Genomic DNA, 14,604 nt, shown 5'->3' on the forward strand with positions numbered 1-14,604 from the left:
TTCAAGATGGCAGAGTCACATGGCAATAAAAGTAAACAATAGTTAATTTGATATTTTTAAAATCTATATCCAGATGGCGCCACATGTCAGTTACATTTTTAGTCTAAAAAACACATGGCGAGCATGTCTTAAAAGTAAACAAAGATGAAGTACAGATTATCAAATTTAAAGTTATCAAAAAAATTAAATCAACCTTTTATCAACACTGTTCGTCATGCGTCAGCAAGCCTTGGTCTCTGGGTGAGTTAGATCTTATTCTCTTAATAATGATATAAATTATTATCAACATCATCCTAATTGATAAACTAATAAACTAAAAATTCCAGGAGTCCAACATGACAAATGAAGTCCGTCATAAAATAGAAGAGCACTGGAAAGACAAAATATTGTCCCAAAAATCAGACAGCAGCGGTGGGGAAAAATATTACGTCCTGTCGATGTTTCCATACCCGTCTGGATCCTTACACATGGGCCACGTCCGGGTATACGCGATCTCCGACGCAGTATCGAGGTTCCACCGCCTGAAGGGTAGAGACGTGATCCACCCGATGGGCTGGGACGCGTTTGGACTTCCAGCAGAAAACGCGGCTCTGGAGAGGAAGATTGACCCGCAAGAGTGGACCGAGAGCAACATCTCGAACATGAAGGCCCAGTTAAAGACTCTAGGCTGCGACTTTGACTGGGACTGCGAGCTGGCGACCTGCCATCCGGAGTACTACCGCTGGACCCAGGAGTTGTTCCTCAAGCTGTTTGACCGCGGGTTGGCTTATCAGAAGCAGTCCTTTGTAAACTGGGACCCCGTCGACGAGACTGTCCTCGCTGATGAGCAGGTCGACCAGAATGGAAACTCCTGGCGCTCGGGAGCTAAGGTACAGAAGAAGCTTTTAAAACAGTGGTTCATTCGCACCACCGCTTTTGCCAAGTCCTTGATGTCCGGGCTTGATGATCCTATGCTTAAAGAGTGGCGGGATATCATTAAAATTCAAAAGCATTGGATTGGAGAGTGCACTGGAACTTCCATGGACTTTAAGCTGGTTACTGACTTATCCGGGAAGCCTGACAGCTTCAATGTCTGGACGGACAGGCCTGAGTTTATTGAACATGCTAAATTTGTTGCTGTGTCTAAGGATAATTTTTTAGCGAAGTCTAGGATTAAGGATTTTAATGATCCGGAATTGGAGACTGTATTTTTAGATGCTACTGTTATTAATCCGTTTAATAATCAGGAAATTCCTGTTTATTTTACGAAAAATTTTGAATTTTCTCTGCTTAGAGATAATCGATTAGGAATTCCAGGTAATGTATATAATTAAGATATAAGCCCATCCTGATATTACGCTCATCAAGAGCTTTCATTTGAATACCCACATCAATTTTTTTATATATTTTATATATTTATATATATCATATATATGTATATATGAAAAATATATGAAAAATGCAAGTGGGTACTCAAATGAAAGGTCTTGATGAATATAACATCAAAATGAGCTTCTATTTTAATGAATTTTTAATTTAAAAAAAAAATTTCTAAAATTTATTGACCAATATAAAAATTCTATTATTTATCCAGGTTGTTCTGAAGAAGATGCAGCTTTTTGCGTCGACAACGGCATCGATTTTACTGTATTAGAAGAACTAAACCCTGAAGAGCTTCAACAAAAACGTCAACTATCAATGAAAAAAGCACGAGAATGGGAAATAGGAGGGTACGAGGTTAGTCAAACACTAAGAGACTGGTTGATCTCGCGACAAAGATACTGGGGCACACCAATCCCAATAATCCACTGCAATTCCTGTGGAACTGTTCCAGTACCAAGAGACCAACTACCAGTAACATTACCAAAGAAACTGACCTCGGACAACAGGATCCCGAATTTGCGACAAGCTGTCGACTGGCTGAAGACTTCGTGTCCAAAATGTGGAGCTGAAGCGTTCAGAGAAGCCGACACTATGGACACTTTCGTCGACAGCTCTTGGTATTTTATGAGATACATTGACGTGAAAAATAACTCCGAGATGTTTTCAACAGAAAAAGCTAAAAAGTTTCTGCCGGTGGACTTGTACATCGGCGGAAAAGAACACGCAGCGCTGCATTTGTACTACGCGAGGTTCGTCAACCATTTTTTGCACTCAGAAGGCTTGCTGCCGACGAGGGAGCCGTTCAAGCAGTTGCTGGTCCAGGGGATGGTCATGGGCAAGAGTTTCAGGGTCAAAGGCAGCGGCAAGTATCTCAAGAGCGATCAGGTTGAAAAGGTGGGCAAGAATTTTGTTGAAAAAGATACCAAGCTACCTGTTGTCGTCTCCTGGGAGAAGATGTCCAAGTCCAAGCACAATGGAGTTGATCCTATGGAGATGTTCAGGGAGTATGGTGCTGATACTACCAGACTGATTATGCTCGCGGATGTTGCTCCTACTTCCAGCAGAAATTGGTCGGATTCAAGTAAACATTTTTTTTTTTTTTTTTTTTTTTTTTTTTTTTTTTTTTTTTTATATTAAATATTGACATTTTTAAAGATGTAAGCTCATCCTGATGTTACATTTATCAAGAGCTTTCATTTAAGTACCCACATCAATTTTTCATATATATTATATATATATTAGGGTGATTCAAAAAAAAAGAATATTTTTTTTTTCGTTTGGTACTCTGAAAAATAGGTTCCTAGACACCTCTAAGAAAGCCTCTCCAAGCATGAGTTCTTAATTGTAACGGGATGGTCCTCCTTCTTACAGTTTTCTATTTTTTCTTATTATCAGATAGAAAAATTTATATCTCGCTTCCAACTACTTGAAAAAATATCTTGTTCCTTAGATTTTGTAGGAAATTGAATGCTCTACAAAAAAGGTCTCTTACGATTTTTTTCGTAAACCCAACCGTTTAAAAGATATTAACGGTTAAAGTTTGATTATTTTTGGGAAAATTTTTTATTTCTTATGAATTTTATAACTCAATGAAAAAAATCATTATGAATGATGAAACTCATAGTTTTGTAGGAAATTTACTGCTCTATAAAAATGGTCTCTTATGATTTTTCGATCAAGTTGAGCGTTTACGAGATATTCATCGTCAAACATCAATGCATATCAATTTTTCTAGTTTTTGATCAATAATTCGAAAAATTTCAATTTATTCTGTGAGTTTCAAGGAAATTTAGACAAATTTGAGTTTGTATGAATAGAAATATGTTATGAACTATTTTTTAATTAGTTTTTTTAGTCTTGGACATGTTTGATTACATTAAAACAAAAAATTAGTGCATTTTTTTAAATATATAATTCAATTTAGTGTGTTTCACATGTGTTTCACTTTTTTATCGAAGAATTTATTTATTTAATTATCAACTGCCATATAATTTTCAATATTTTCAACATAACGGTACACTTTTACTGTAAATAATTTCCTCTATTGCAGTTTGGGTAGTTTTTTCGATGTTCTTTGATAATTTGCAATAAGTATTGGAATTGCTCTTCATTTTTGTCAAGCATTGATTATACTCACTAACTAATGCAACAGCTCGTTCTGCTGAATCATTAACAACTTTCAATTGGTTAAAGTATTCTTTATTTTCAATGTAACTGTCATTAGTAGGCCACGATTCAATATCTTTATCAAGGAAGTCATATGGTAAATCAAAGATTTTAAAGAGATTTAAAGACTTTTTAGAAACAAAGTCACTCAGACTTTTTGCGTTAATGAATTCAAATCGTTTTTATCAATTATAAAATTTTTAGCTTTAGAATCTGTACCGTTACGAGTATTAACAGCTCCAACAATATTTTTTTACTTCCAATGAAACGGTATCGTCAAATAATGATAAAATGGCAAGTTCATCACTTAAATACCATAAATGCAAAATCATTTTTTCACAAGTTGCTGAAGAAATCAATGAATTGATATTTTTGTACTCGAATAAATTTTTCAAAAACTGCAAGTCATGATTAGCAGCAGTTGTTGCAGAAGTTGATGAAAACCAAGCTTTTAAATACAGTGTAACTATAAATATACAAATTTGCCGAAGATCGTCCAATTCTTTATTAGAAAGTTTAAATTCATTTCTGAATAGAAACATTTTTAAACTGTAAATTGCCTTCGCCAACCACCTAGCATGATGAATTGCACCAGGACGTTTGAAAAAATTTCTTCTTGAGGCATTTCTCCAAGGAAAATCAACGACAATTCCAACAATTCTTTATAGTCATCTCGGGGTTGTAGTAACTATCAAAAACAATTAAAAATTTGTCAGAAACAAGAAAATTTTTTTCTTAAAATCGCAGTTAAATCATACCTGTAAGGATTGTGCAATTAAACTAGATATTTCATTTTTTTATCCAAAATGATATCAGCAACAACAGTATCTTCAATTCCAGATTTATAATTAGTTTTATTTATTTCATCCCATGATTTTTTAAATCTTCCGAACATTGGTACGTTTGGCCCAGATGACACAGGCCAATATACTTCAAATGCACTTCTCAATATGATCTCAAAAATGTGGTGACGACATGGTAACCACATTAACTCTCTTCCCAAAGTCTTTTCAATTGCCTTACATGTACCGTTATAAATTCCTGTATAAAGAAAATAGATAACTATCGTTAAATTTAATATTTTCAACAAATTGTAGATTATATTTAAAATCCAAATGAGTAAATAATTCTCAATAATTTCAAAAGTGAAATTCAGTAAGCAATAAAAATTAAACTAGAACGTTAATAATTAAATATTTTTTAGATTAAATTATCATTGATAAGTTACCTGTATTAACTGCCGTCGTGTCAAAACACATCGCCTTAACATAATTAGTAATACCCCATTCACTCAATGTCGATAAAATGGCTGATGTTTGATTGTCTGCCGTCCCAGAATTCATTTTTGGAACCCCAAGTAATTGTTCGGTACCAAATGCAGTTAAAATAACTGGTAGCCGTTCCACAGATTTTGATCCAACAAGGTCATTCAGTATTTTTCCGTCCCAATGCACAACGTATTTATCGTGTGTCTTAAAAGTTGTCATTAAGTCCTTTAGCAATGTCTTCTCTTTGAAGCATACGAGCTCGTTGAATTGAACTATAACTGAGCGTTGTATCTTCAATTTTAATACCTACTGCTAGTAAAACCGGAGCAATAATAAACATCGCATTTCTACTGCTGACATTAGCTCGGTCGAGTCCAAAAATGACTTCAGGAGTTAAGACATCAAGTTTTGCTCGTTTTGTCGGAATTGGAGGTTCATACTCTGAATCAGATCCAAAATTTGTAACTCCACTTAATGTATACGTAGAGAACGACTCTGATTTTTCACTTGGAACAATCGCATGACTGGTAGACGGTTGATCTAAGTCTAGAATAAGATCTGTTTTATAAATTAAACGAAGAAAATGTATAGAATTTATTCATTTTGATGACAAATAATTAAGAAAGGACTCCAAAAATTGTCTAGTCAAATGTCATCTAGTCATCTATGAAAAGTTACACTACTACCTGACTTTATAATAATTAAATATCTCAGATACTTACTACTCTCATCTATTCCCATCATAGTTGTGGTTAAGTTTGATACAGGTACATTATTAGAAAGAATCTCTTTATGGGTACCGAATTTTTGATCCAAATACAACTTTCTAATATTATCATCAAGCACTTTTAATGATTTTTCGCTCACAATGTCGAATAATTGTTCAAGATCAGTCTGAAATTTCATTTCCTTTTGGTTTTGCGCTGAATTCTTTTTATCGAAATTTTTTTGTAATTTTAACTATTGACTGTGATAGCGAAGAAATTTTTTGACTGCATTAGGAGCTCCACTAGTTGGAATCTGATTTTTCTCCACAGTTCAATAACTTGGTCAACTGAATTTTTAGCACTTTGTTTGATTGAATACTTTAAAATTTTAAGTTGGTAGAAAAACACACGCATAACCTCTTTCACTTTTGGTAACTTACGTTCCGAAATTCTTTGTAGAGGTATTCCGATAAAACGTATTTCTTTATTCATTGTAGGTTAATTGATGATAAATAAATTTATGTGATGATTATAAGACTTATTTAAAATGAATTATTTTATTACGTATTCAAGATGATCAGTTTTAGGAACACTGAAAATACGGTATGAAATGGGTAGATACTGAAGATAGTTGAGAGTAAAAACATAGATGGCGTTAGTTTCAGAAGACAAACAGAAGAAGAAATGGAATTCAAAACAAAAATCCCCTCGAACAAAAATTTTATGTATATTTTGTGAAAAACAATTTAAAAATACGCACTGAACAAATTTCATAATAATAAATGACAACGCGATTAAGATTTTAAATTATTAAAGATAAAATTAAAAAAAAATATTATTAGAATAAAAACTTTCAAATGAATTTTTGAACAGAAAACATCTATAGGAGTTGCTTTTATAATAAAAACTCAAATTTGTCTCGTAAACGCTCAACTTGATCGAAAAATCATAAGAGACCATTTTTATAGAGCAGTAAATTTCCTACAAAACTATGAGTTTCATCATTCATAATGATTTTTTTTCATTGAGTTATAAAATTCATAAGAAATAAAAAATTTTCCCAAAAATAATCAAACTTTAACCGTTAATATCTTTTAAACGGTTGGGTTTACGAAAAAATCGTAAGAGACCTTTTTGTAGAGCATTCAATTTCCTACAAAATCTAAGGAACAAGATATTTTTTCAAGTAGTTGGAAGCGAGATATAAATTTTTCTATCTGATAATAAGAAAAAATAGAAAACTGTAAGAAGGAGGACCATCCCGTTACAATTAAGAACTCATGCTTGGAGAGGCTTTCTTAGAGGTGTCTAGGAACCTATTTTTCAGAGTACCAAACGAAAAAAAAAATATTCTTTTTTTTTGAATCACCCTAATATATATATATATATATATTATATACATGTATATATGAAAAATATATAAAAAATACATGTGGGTACTCAAATGAAAGGTCTTGATGAGCACAACATCTGGATGAGCTTATATCTTTAAAAAAGTACAGCGCAATTTTTTTATTGATTACTTATTTAAAATAATTTTTTTTTTTTTTTTAATTTTTTAATTAAATTATTAAAAATTGATTTTATCTCTCTTCAGCGTTCCAAGGAATTTTCAACTGGCAGCAGCGACTGTGGCTGACAATACGACAATTCTTAAAGCGTCGCGAGACTAAATCACTAGAAAAAGTCGCAAACACTCCAACGACAGAAGAATTTATAAAAGACGACGCATATCTCTGTAACAGCAGAAACTATTACGTCAAAGGTGTGACGTTTAATATAGTAGGGTCCCAACAACTGAGCGTCGCTATTTCCAAGATGCAAGGACTGACCAACAGCATCAGGAAAGTCTCTCTGAACTGCCTGACTCACAGTCCGGAGTACGAAAAAACTCTGGCTACGCAAATAATAATGCTGGCGCCAATCGCTCCAAGATTTGCTTCAGAATTGTGGAGCGGATTTTGCTCAGCTAAGTATTTTTTAGCGGAAGATTTTTTTATGAAAGATAAAAACGTTCTTCAGCAAAGCTGGCCGGTTATTGACAGCGACTTCGAGCTGGATCTTGATGTTGTTGTAAGTTTTTATTAAACCTGTTGTTAATTATTCAATAATGATTAATTATTTTTTGATGACAGGTCAATGGAGCGCAAGTAGATCTTCTGAAGATCAAAAAGTCTGACTTGGATAAATTATCAGCAGAAGCTGCTGCAGATTTGGCTTCTAAATCACCAGGAGCTCGGAGACACATCAAAGACAGACAAATTTTGGGGTTCAAGTATTACTACGAGCCTAACTGTGATGGAAAAGTTTCATTTCAAGTGGCTATTAAACCCGCTGGTGTTAAAATTGAAACTAGCTTGTAAATATTAAACTAGATTATTTTTATTTTTAAAATAAAATTAGATAGAATTTTTTAAATAAATTTTTTTTGGTAAAATTTATTTACTAGCAAGTTTAATTTATTTTTAATTTCTTTACAAAGTTTATTTTCAAATTTTGAAGATTTATCTTGATAAAAATTTTAATTATAAAGATAATATTTAATAATTACTAACCATACTTAATATTAATATAAATTATCTCAAGATAAGCGATAATAAAATATTCATATATGTTTTTATTACTTTTTAATATATTAACATTAATTATTTTTAAATTTATTGGGTTGATAGATCTTTGTATGACAGATAAATTCCAGCAACTTCTTGGCTAAAAAAAAAAAATTTTAACAATTAATATTACAATACTTAATTGAAATATAAATTATTGTTAAAAAAAAATATATACCCAATATCACTGTAAGCATCTGTGAAATCATTATGTCTTGTCTTTCGGAGAAGATTAATATATTCTATCGGAATTTCACGATCTATTGCTCCTTTTACGATAATTTTCCTAAATAAATAAATAATTAAATTTATTGAGTAATTGATTTTTATTAAAAATCAATAAAATATTAAATATTTACTCACAAGTAAGTCTCAGAAGGTCTCCTGGAATTAGGAAGTTCCCTGAGCTTAGCATAAGCATTAGGCATCTTTATTTGCTGATAAACTCGACAATTGATCTTCTGACCGCTGGGAGTAACGACAATGGTCTGAAAGGCGTTGTAACCAGTCTCCTGGTGATCTAAGTGCTCAATGTCAGCTTTGTCCAGCTCCCAAATAATTCCCCAGACGTGGAAGCCTGGAGTTGCTACAATTGTAGCTGGAGCTCCATTCCATAGGTTTGACCAGCCGATGAAGTCCAGCCGGTAATCCTGAAAAATTTATTATTAAAAAATGTCAAATAAATTTTTAATTGAAATTTTTTATTTCAAAAATTAACATTTATAATTTTTAGCTGGGAAATTTTTTCATGAATAATTAAGAAATGACCTTTTACCTTGTGAACTATTGACATTCTTGAAAATATAAGCTCATCTTGATATCACACTCATCAAGACCTTTCATTTGAGTACCCACATTAATTTTTCATATATTTTATATATTTATATATATGAAAAATATATTAAAAATGCATGTGGGTACTGAAATGAAAGCTCTTGAAGAGTGGAACTTCAGGATGAGCTTATATCTTCAAAAATGTCAATATTTAAAAAAAAAAAAGTGCAATTTAACAAAATTAATTATTTAATAAAACAAAATTTTACCTCCAATCGAGCAATGCCATAAAACATAGCACTAGGGTTGTTGATTCTAATTCTTGATGTCAACAAATTGCTTCCATACGCAAAATACAACACTTTCTTGTTCATTTTAAAAATAATAATTTAACAGTTCACTTTTTTTTAATTTTTATTTTACAAAAACTTAAAAAATAACCTAAATTTTTCAGAAAAATTACTTTTAACTTATAGTATTCTGTAAATATAAAATATATAAAACTGTACTTTCGATTGCTATCAAAGGAATGACAAAAATCCGACTATTGTAATAACTTAATGAGCTAACAGAGAAATAATGGGAAAAAAAAAAAAAAATAAAGCTGACGCTCTATAACATTCTACAACTAACTAGTAGATTATAAAGTAGCTACTTAATCATGTATGAAATTCTTGACAAGATAAGAATTTACCAACTCATTCAAAGTTTTACTAGATAAAAAAAAAAAAATTATTTAATGTATTTTCTTAGAATGAATTATTTTTCAAGGTGAACAATAACTTGATAACTATAAATAAAAGTTAATTAGAGTAATTTTTATTTATCAGAACAGCTATTTTTAATTTAAAATAAATTTTATTTTTTCTAACTTGCAATATTTTCCGTCTAATTGACCGCAATCCATTTATTAATTGATAAAATAATCAATTAATATAATTATTACAGAGCAAAGTTCGAATGTTACAAATCACAAACATCCAATCTGAAAATAATTTAATTATTTAAAAAAATTAATTAATATTTATTTAAGAATAAAAAACATACCCTTTAGGCGTAAGACTACCTTCCGGATTAAATTTAATACTTTCCAAAAATTTAATATAGTCTTCTGGCAATTTTTTTTCCTTTGCGCCTTTTATTATTACTTTTCTGTTTAAATTAATAATTTATTTTTATATATTTAAAATAATAAATAAAATTTTTTTTACTACTAAAATTTTATTTCTTTTTATTTAAATGTTGCCATAGCAACTGTTGCTATGGTAACCGTTGCTACGGTAATTGTTGCTATAGTAACCGTTGCCATAGTGATTATTATAGCAACAAAAACCGACACCAATGAAATCGCCCCATAAACTTTTTAATAAAGGAATTAAATTATTAAAAAAAATTAAAAATGTATAATTACATGTAAGCTATAGATGGCAAGCGATTATCCGGCATCCGATCAAGTTCAACAATTTCTTCAGGATCTAAGCTCTGCTTATAAGTGCGACACTCAAAAATTTTCCCTTCGGGTGTCGTGACATTAACATTAAAAGTTTTGTATTTTCCAGTATGAACACCCTCTTGGCGATCTAGGTTCGATATTTCGCTGGCGGGTATTTCCCAGATCACGCCCCACACGTGAGAACCTGGAAGCTCAACTATTGTTCCCACAGAACCGTTCCATATTTTAGAACTTCCAAGAAAGTCGATTCTATAGTCCTTAAATTAAGTAATTTAATCAAATTTTTTCATGATTAATTATTAGAATAATTATTCTTACCTCCAACCGCGCAATGTCGAATAAAGTCGCGTTGGGATTGGCGATATGCATCCGGTATTCAAGCAAATTGCTTCCATACGCGAAGTAAAGCAAAGTGCCGGCCATTACGGTCAAGTTCATACTAACGATACAATAAATTGCAATATAAATATATAAATAAGAAGTTATATCTTGAATAGATAGCGAACGATAGCTTGCAATCGACTGATTTTATACTTAATACCGCCTTAGAAGAGAAGTTACTTACTGGTATTATAATTTACAGTAGAATAAACAATTGTTTTCCTTGTATAATATTTTTAAATTGTTATTCTAATTGTAGTTGAAGTTAGAATAAGAAAAATTGAATAGAAGTAATTAGATTACATAAATAGAATACTCAATTATATCAATTAGTGATTTATTAATGAAATTAATATTTTTTTTTTAATATTTTTTAGTTTCAATTTATTTAAAAAAAAAAACAATTAAATTCAATAAGTTATTAAAATATTTAAAAAAATATATTAGTATAGATATTTTAATAAACATAACTTTTTAAATTTTTAAAATAAAACTATAAAAAATAATTAAATTTAAAAATTTGTGTGACTATAGTAATTTTCATAGAGAGTATAATTATACTTTATACCTAGTTTATACTTTAGAAAACTATTGCTGTAAGTCACACAGTTTTCAGGTAGCGTAAACACTCAGTTGGTTCATTCAGTAAACAAAACAATAGGTAAGACATTATTTTTGATTTTACAATATGCACTTAAAAAATAAAAATATCAAGCATATTATTAGTTAATACATTTAATTAATAAAACTTAAATGTTTAGGGTATTGTTGAATTTGTACACGGATCTAACAAAAAATTCAAAACGGGCCACGTATATCAAATATATGGGATAAACATATTTATCTTTTCTTTTAAGAATTACTTGACACATATTACAGGTAAGTTTAATCAAATCTATGATAAATATATATTTAAATCAATATTAACGATCTAAAATTATTATTTTTAGTGAAAAAATGGAGAGTTCATCAAATTCATCTACCGTGGATCGACAGTTTAATTCTGTACCAAGCCATAAAAGAAAGTAGAATCAACGACATAAAGTTTTTATTGAAATACCGGGCGAAAAAGTCACTATTTTTAGCGCGGAGGTCTAAAACGCCGAAAAAAGTACCCAAAGGAAAAGAAAAAAAAAAAAAAAAAAAAAAAACAAATATCGTGCAATAATAAACGATCCTGTGTTAACATACAGTTAAAATACAGAGCAGTTCCGGGAAATGTTACGACAACACCGACAACAAAGAAAAGATTGTATGCAGTTAATTCTTCAGGATTTGATCAACAGAAGGACTTTTGGACTGCCTGTTCCAAAGGATGAGATAAAATTGATGGACGAATTAGTTATCTCTGATAAAGATGTTAGAACATTTGTCAACAGCTATCAAAATGATTTTATTAATGGAAAGTTGAAGAGAGATTGTATTGAACTCAGTGATAAAATTATAAGTCTGTATGATTTTTTACTTCAAGCTTTTGATGATAAAAAACTTAAATTACTGGTGAGAGATGAGAATTTAATGGAGAGATATAATTATTTTTTGATTGGATATCGCGAGACGAATTATTGTTATTTTAAGTGTATGATCTCCAAAAGAATTAAATTTTTTCGGAGACAATCAGAACTTTTGAAAAGATTAGAAAAAATATCGACGCTCAGAGAAGCTGTACCGTTACCGTATCAATTGGTTTTATATATTGTTGAGTTTCTGAATAATGACGACTTGGAAAATTTTATTAATGCGTTTGAAGAAATATAATAGTGTTATTTTTTTTTTTTTTAGGGTAATTAATTTTATTTAAAGTGATATATAATTTACTATAAAATTTATTTATTTTTAAATATTTATATAGACTGTTAAATAAATATATTGTTTTTAAATTGTTGAATACTTCATTTAAAACCATTAAAATAAAATAAACAAATTAATATAGTATTTTTTTTAATTTATTTATTAATGAAAAATCTCCAACATTTCCAGCACTTGTTATTAATTTAAATTGATTAATCCATACGAGTTTTGATGGTGCGCGTTGTAACACGGTCTTTTTCGCTGTAAAAAAAAAAATTTATTAATAAATTTTTACTCTTAATCTATATTATTATAAGAATAAGCAAAATTTTGGAAGCTCTTGATGAGTGTAACATCGGGATGAGCTTATATCTTTAAAAACATCAATATTTAAGCAAGTACAGTGAAATCTAATTGAAAATTACTCACATAATATGTACGATGGCTCCCCACCCAGAAATGGCATCACGATCACAGGCGTTGACCAGAGCCTGGCTGATGGTCTCAAACAAATCCTCCGGTTCAAGATCCGGCTCGTAGACGGTCTCGCACATACCGTACAATTGTTCTTCGCAAGTACCTCCTACGACAAAATCTTCCGGCTCGTTGAGACAGCCAATCAAGTCCATGTTGCAGATGTACGGCTCGAAGGTTTCCGGGTCCAATCCGACGATGATCGGCTCCACGAAGTAAGATCCAAAGCGCTTTTCGTACAAGAGATTAGATACCACAGACGCGAAAGTCTTCGGGTGCATGCGGCGGTTCTCCTTCAGCTCGTAAAGGTTCAGCCGGAATCTCAGGCGCTCCTTTACTGTTTGCACGTCGGTGGCCAGTCCGGGAATTCCCACGTACATGTGAGGGCCCATTTCGAAGATTTTTTCAAAGTCACACGTGATCGTTTGCGCTTGGATACCAAATCTACGGTCAGCTGCTATCGCCACGCAGTTTTTGCCCTTCATTGCTATTATTGCTCCTCCATTGTACGCTAGGATACTCTAAAAATTTTTTTAATTAATTATTAATCACTTCCTTAAGAATATTTATTTAGTTGAATTAGCAATTAAAATATATTTTTAAAAAATTTCACGTATAGTTTTTCAAGTTTTTTACATGTGAAATTTTTTTGTGACATTAAAAATCATGATTGTCAAAAATTACAAACTTCAAAATTAAATTTTTACAAACAAAAATTTTAATTAGCATCAAAATATCTTAAAAAAATTTTTAATAAACAAATGATATTCTAATAATAAAATAAAATTTAAAAAATTGCACTGTCATTACAATAAACTCAATATATAACCTGAAAAACAAACAGTGTTTTCACAGTCTAAAAAAAAAAGTAAAATTCCAAACAAAAATGAATTTAAAAATAAAATATTTCTTACCATTTTGATAATTTATTTTTTTAATCCTCGATTTTTATTAATTAGAGAATTAAATAAACTTTCAGTTGCTTGCGGACAAGCGGCTCGAAGCTGTAATGAATAATGAAATATAACAAGTTTATTATTATTATTATTATTTATGGGACAAGTAAATTTCTACTGTATGGATTTATGGAAAAGAAAAAATCACTAGCTTCAATAGAATTTAAAAGGTACATTGCGCACGCAATTGAGCGCGCAACTGAATGTTAGTATAGAATTATATATATTTTGATACTTAGTATATATATTATGTATATTTTGATGCTTAGTATATATTATATATACTTTGATGCTTAGTATATATTATATTTTACCATTACATGATAAACAGTTTGTTTTCACAATTTTATTTTAATATTTATCATCTAAATTATAAAAGTGAATTAAATTATTAAATAAATTGACTTAATTAAAAAAAAAAAAAAAAAAAAAATAATTGATGGCCTCTCTCCATGGTCCGCGCGAATCTTAGTACCCGGGGCCATAACCATGTTATCGGTGTCTGATTTTGGTTTTTTTAAAATTAAATATTTTATCTAATAAAACCAATCAATAATTAAAGAATTGAAAATTATACATCTTTTGTAATTGATTAAGATGTATTACACAATCAGACACAAGCAAATTGATAATACTGAAGTCAACCGTCAGCTAACAATTTCA

The 14,604-nt window shown here is 30.5% G+C and overlaps 5 protein-coding genes and 1 long non-coding RNA gene across 7 annotated transcripts; 2 read left to right on the plus strand and 4 right to left on the minus strand.

The window, feature by feature from the left end:
- The first annotated feature begins 101 nt into the window (after window positions 1-101).
- Window positions 102-7,944, plus strand: Leurs-m (Leucyl-tRNA synthetase, mitochondrial). The gene is made up of 5 exons (XM_074251359.1): window positions 102-240; window positions 327-1,296; window positions 1,574-2,443; window positions 7,101-7,576; window positions 7,639-7,944. The coding sequence occupies exons 1-5, from the start codon at window positions 145-147 to the stop codon at window positions 7,864-7,866; spliced, it is 2,640 nt and encodes an 879-aa protein (XP_074107460.1). The 5' UTR covers window positions 102-144; the 3' UTR covers window positions 7,867-7,944.
- On the minus strand, window positions 4,136-5,777 carry LOC141532858 (uncharacterized). The gene is made up of 3 exons (XM_074251429.1): window positions 4,757-5,777; window positions 4,287-4,569; window positions 4,136-4,216 (listed from the first exon to the last, which is right to left on the minus strand). The coding sequence occupies exons 1-2, from the start codon at window positions 5,013-5,015 to the stop codon at window positions 4,304-4,306; spliced, it is 525 nt and encodes a 174-aa protein (XP_074107530.1). The 5' UTR covers window positions 5,016-5,777; the 3' UTR covers window positions 4,136-4,216; window positions 4,287-4,303.
- A 156-nt stretch (window positions 7,945-8,100) lies between the features above and the next one.
- On the minus strand, window positions 8,101-9,546 carry LOC141532834 (gamma-glutamylcyclotransferase-like). Its single transcript, XM_074251374.1, has 4 exons — window positions 9,156-9,546; window positions 8,476-8,762; window positions 8,291-8,398; window positions 8,101-8,212 (listed from the first exon to the last, which is right to left on the minus strand). The coding sequence occupies exons 1-4, from the start codon at window positions 9,258-9,260 to the stop codon at window positions 8,161-8,163; spliced, it is 552 nt and encodes a 183-aa protein (XP_074107475.1). The 5' UTR covers window positions 9,261-9,546; the 3' UTR covers window positions 8,101-8,160.
- A 137-nt stretch (window positions 9,547-9,683) lies between these two features.
- On the minus strand, window positions 9,684-10,864 carry LOC141532835 (gamma-glutamylcyclotransferase-like). Its single transcript, XM_074251375.1, has 4 exons — window positions 10,658-10,864; window positions 10,298-10,596; window positions 9,934-10,038; window positions 9,684-9,871 (listed from the first exon to the last, which is right to left on the minus strand). Exons 1-4 carry the CDS (start codon window positions 10,775-10,777, stop codon window positions 9,850-9,852), a joined length of 546 nt encoding a protein of 181 aa, XP_074107476.1. The 5' UTR covers window positions 10,778-10,864; the 3' UTR covers window positions 9,684-9,849.
- On the plus strand, window positions 10,778-11,875 carry LOC141532839 (uncharacterized). Of its 2 annotated transcripts, XR_012480137.1 has the most exons (4): window positions 10,778-10,906; window positions 11,255-11,381; window positions 11,482-11,599; window positions 11,671-11,875. It is a non-coding gene; the product is annotated as an uncharacterized LOC141532839 (long non-coding RNA). The 2 variants fall into 2 exon arrangements; XR_012480136.1 differs by lacking the exon at window positions 10,778-10,906 and having other exon boundaries at window positions 11,160-11,381.
- Window positions 11,876-12,650: 775 nt separating this feature from the next.
- Window positions 12,651-14,059, minus strand: Prosbeta3 (proteasome subunit beta type-3). The gene is made up of 3 exons (XM_074251370.1): window positions 13,900-14,059; window positions 12,941-13,506; window positions 12,651-12,772 (listed from the first exon to the last, which is right to left on the minus strand). Exons 1-3 carry the CDS (start codon window positions 13,900-13,902, stop codon window positions 12,724-12,726), a joined length of 618 nt encoding a protein of 205 aa, XP_074107471.1. The 5' UTR covers window positions 13,903-14,059; the 3' UTR covers window positions 12,651-12,723.
- Between the last annotated feature and the right edge of the window lie 545 nt (window positions 14,060-14,604).

This window comes from Cotesia typhae, unplaced genomic scaffold (genome assembly GCF_013202065.1).
Source record: "Cotesia typhae breed Kobodo isofemale line unplaced genomic scaffold, CoteBio_Ctyphae contig_69, whole genome shotgun sequence".
Classification (NCBI taxonomy): domain Eukaryota; kingdom Metazoa; phylum Arthropoda; class Insecta; order Hymenoptera; family Braconidae; genus Cotesia; species Cotesia typhae.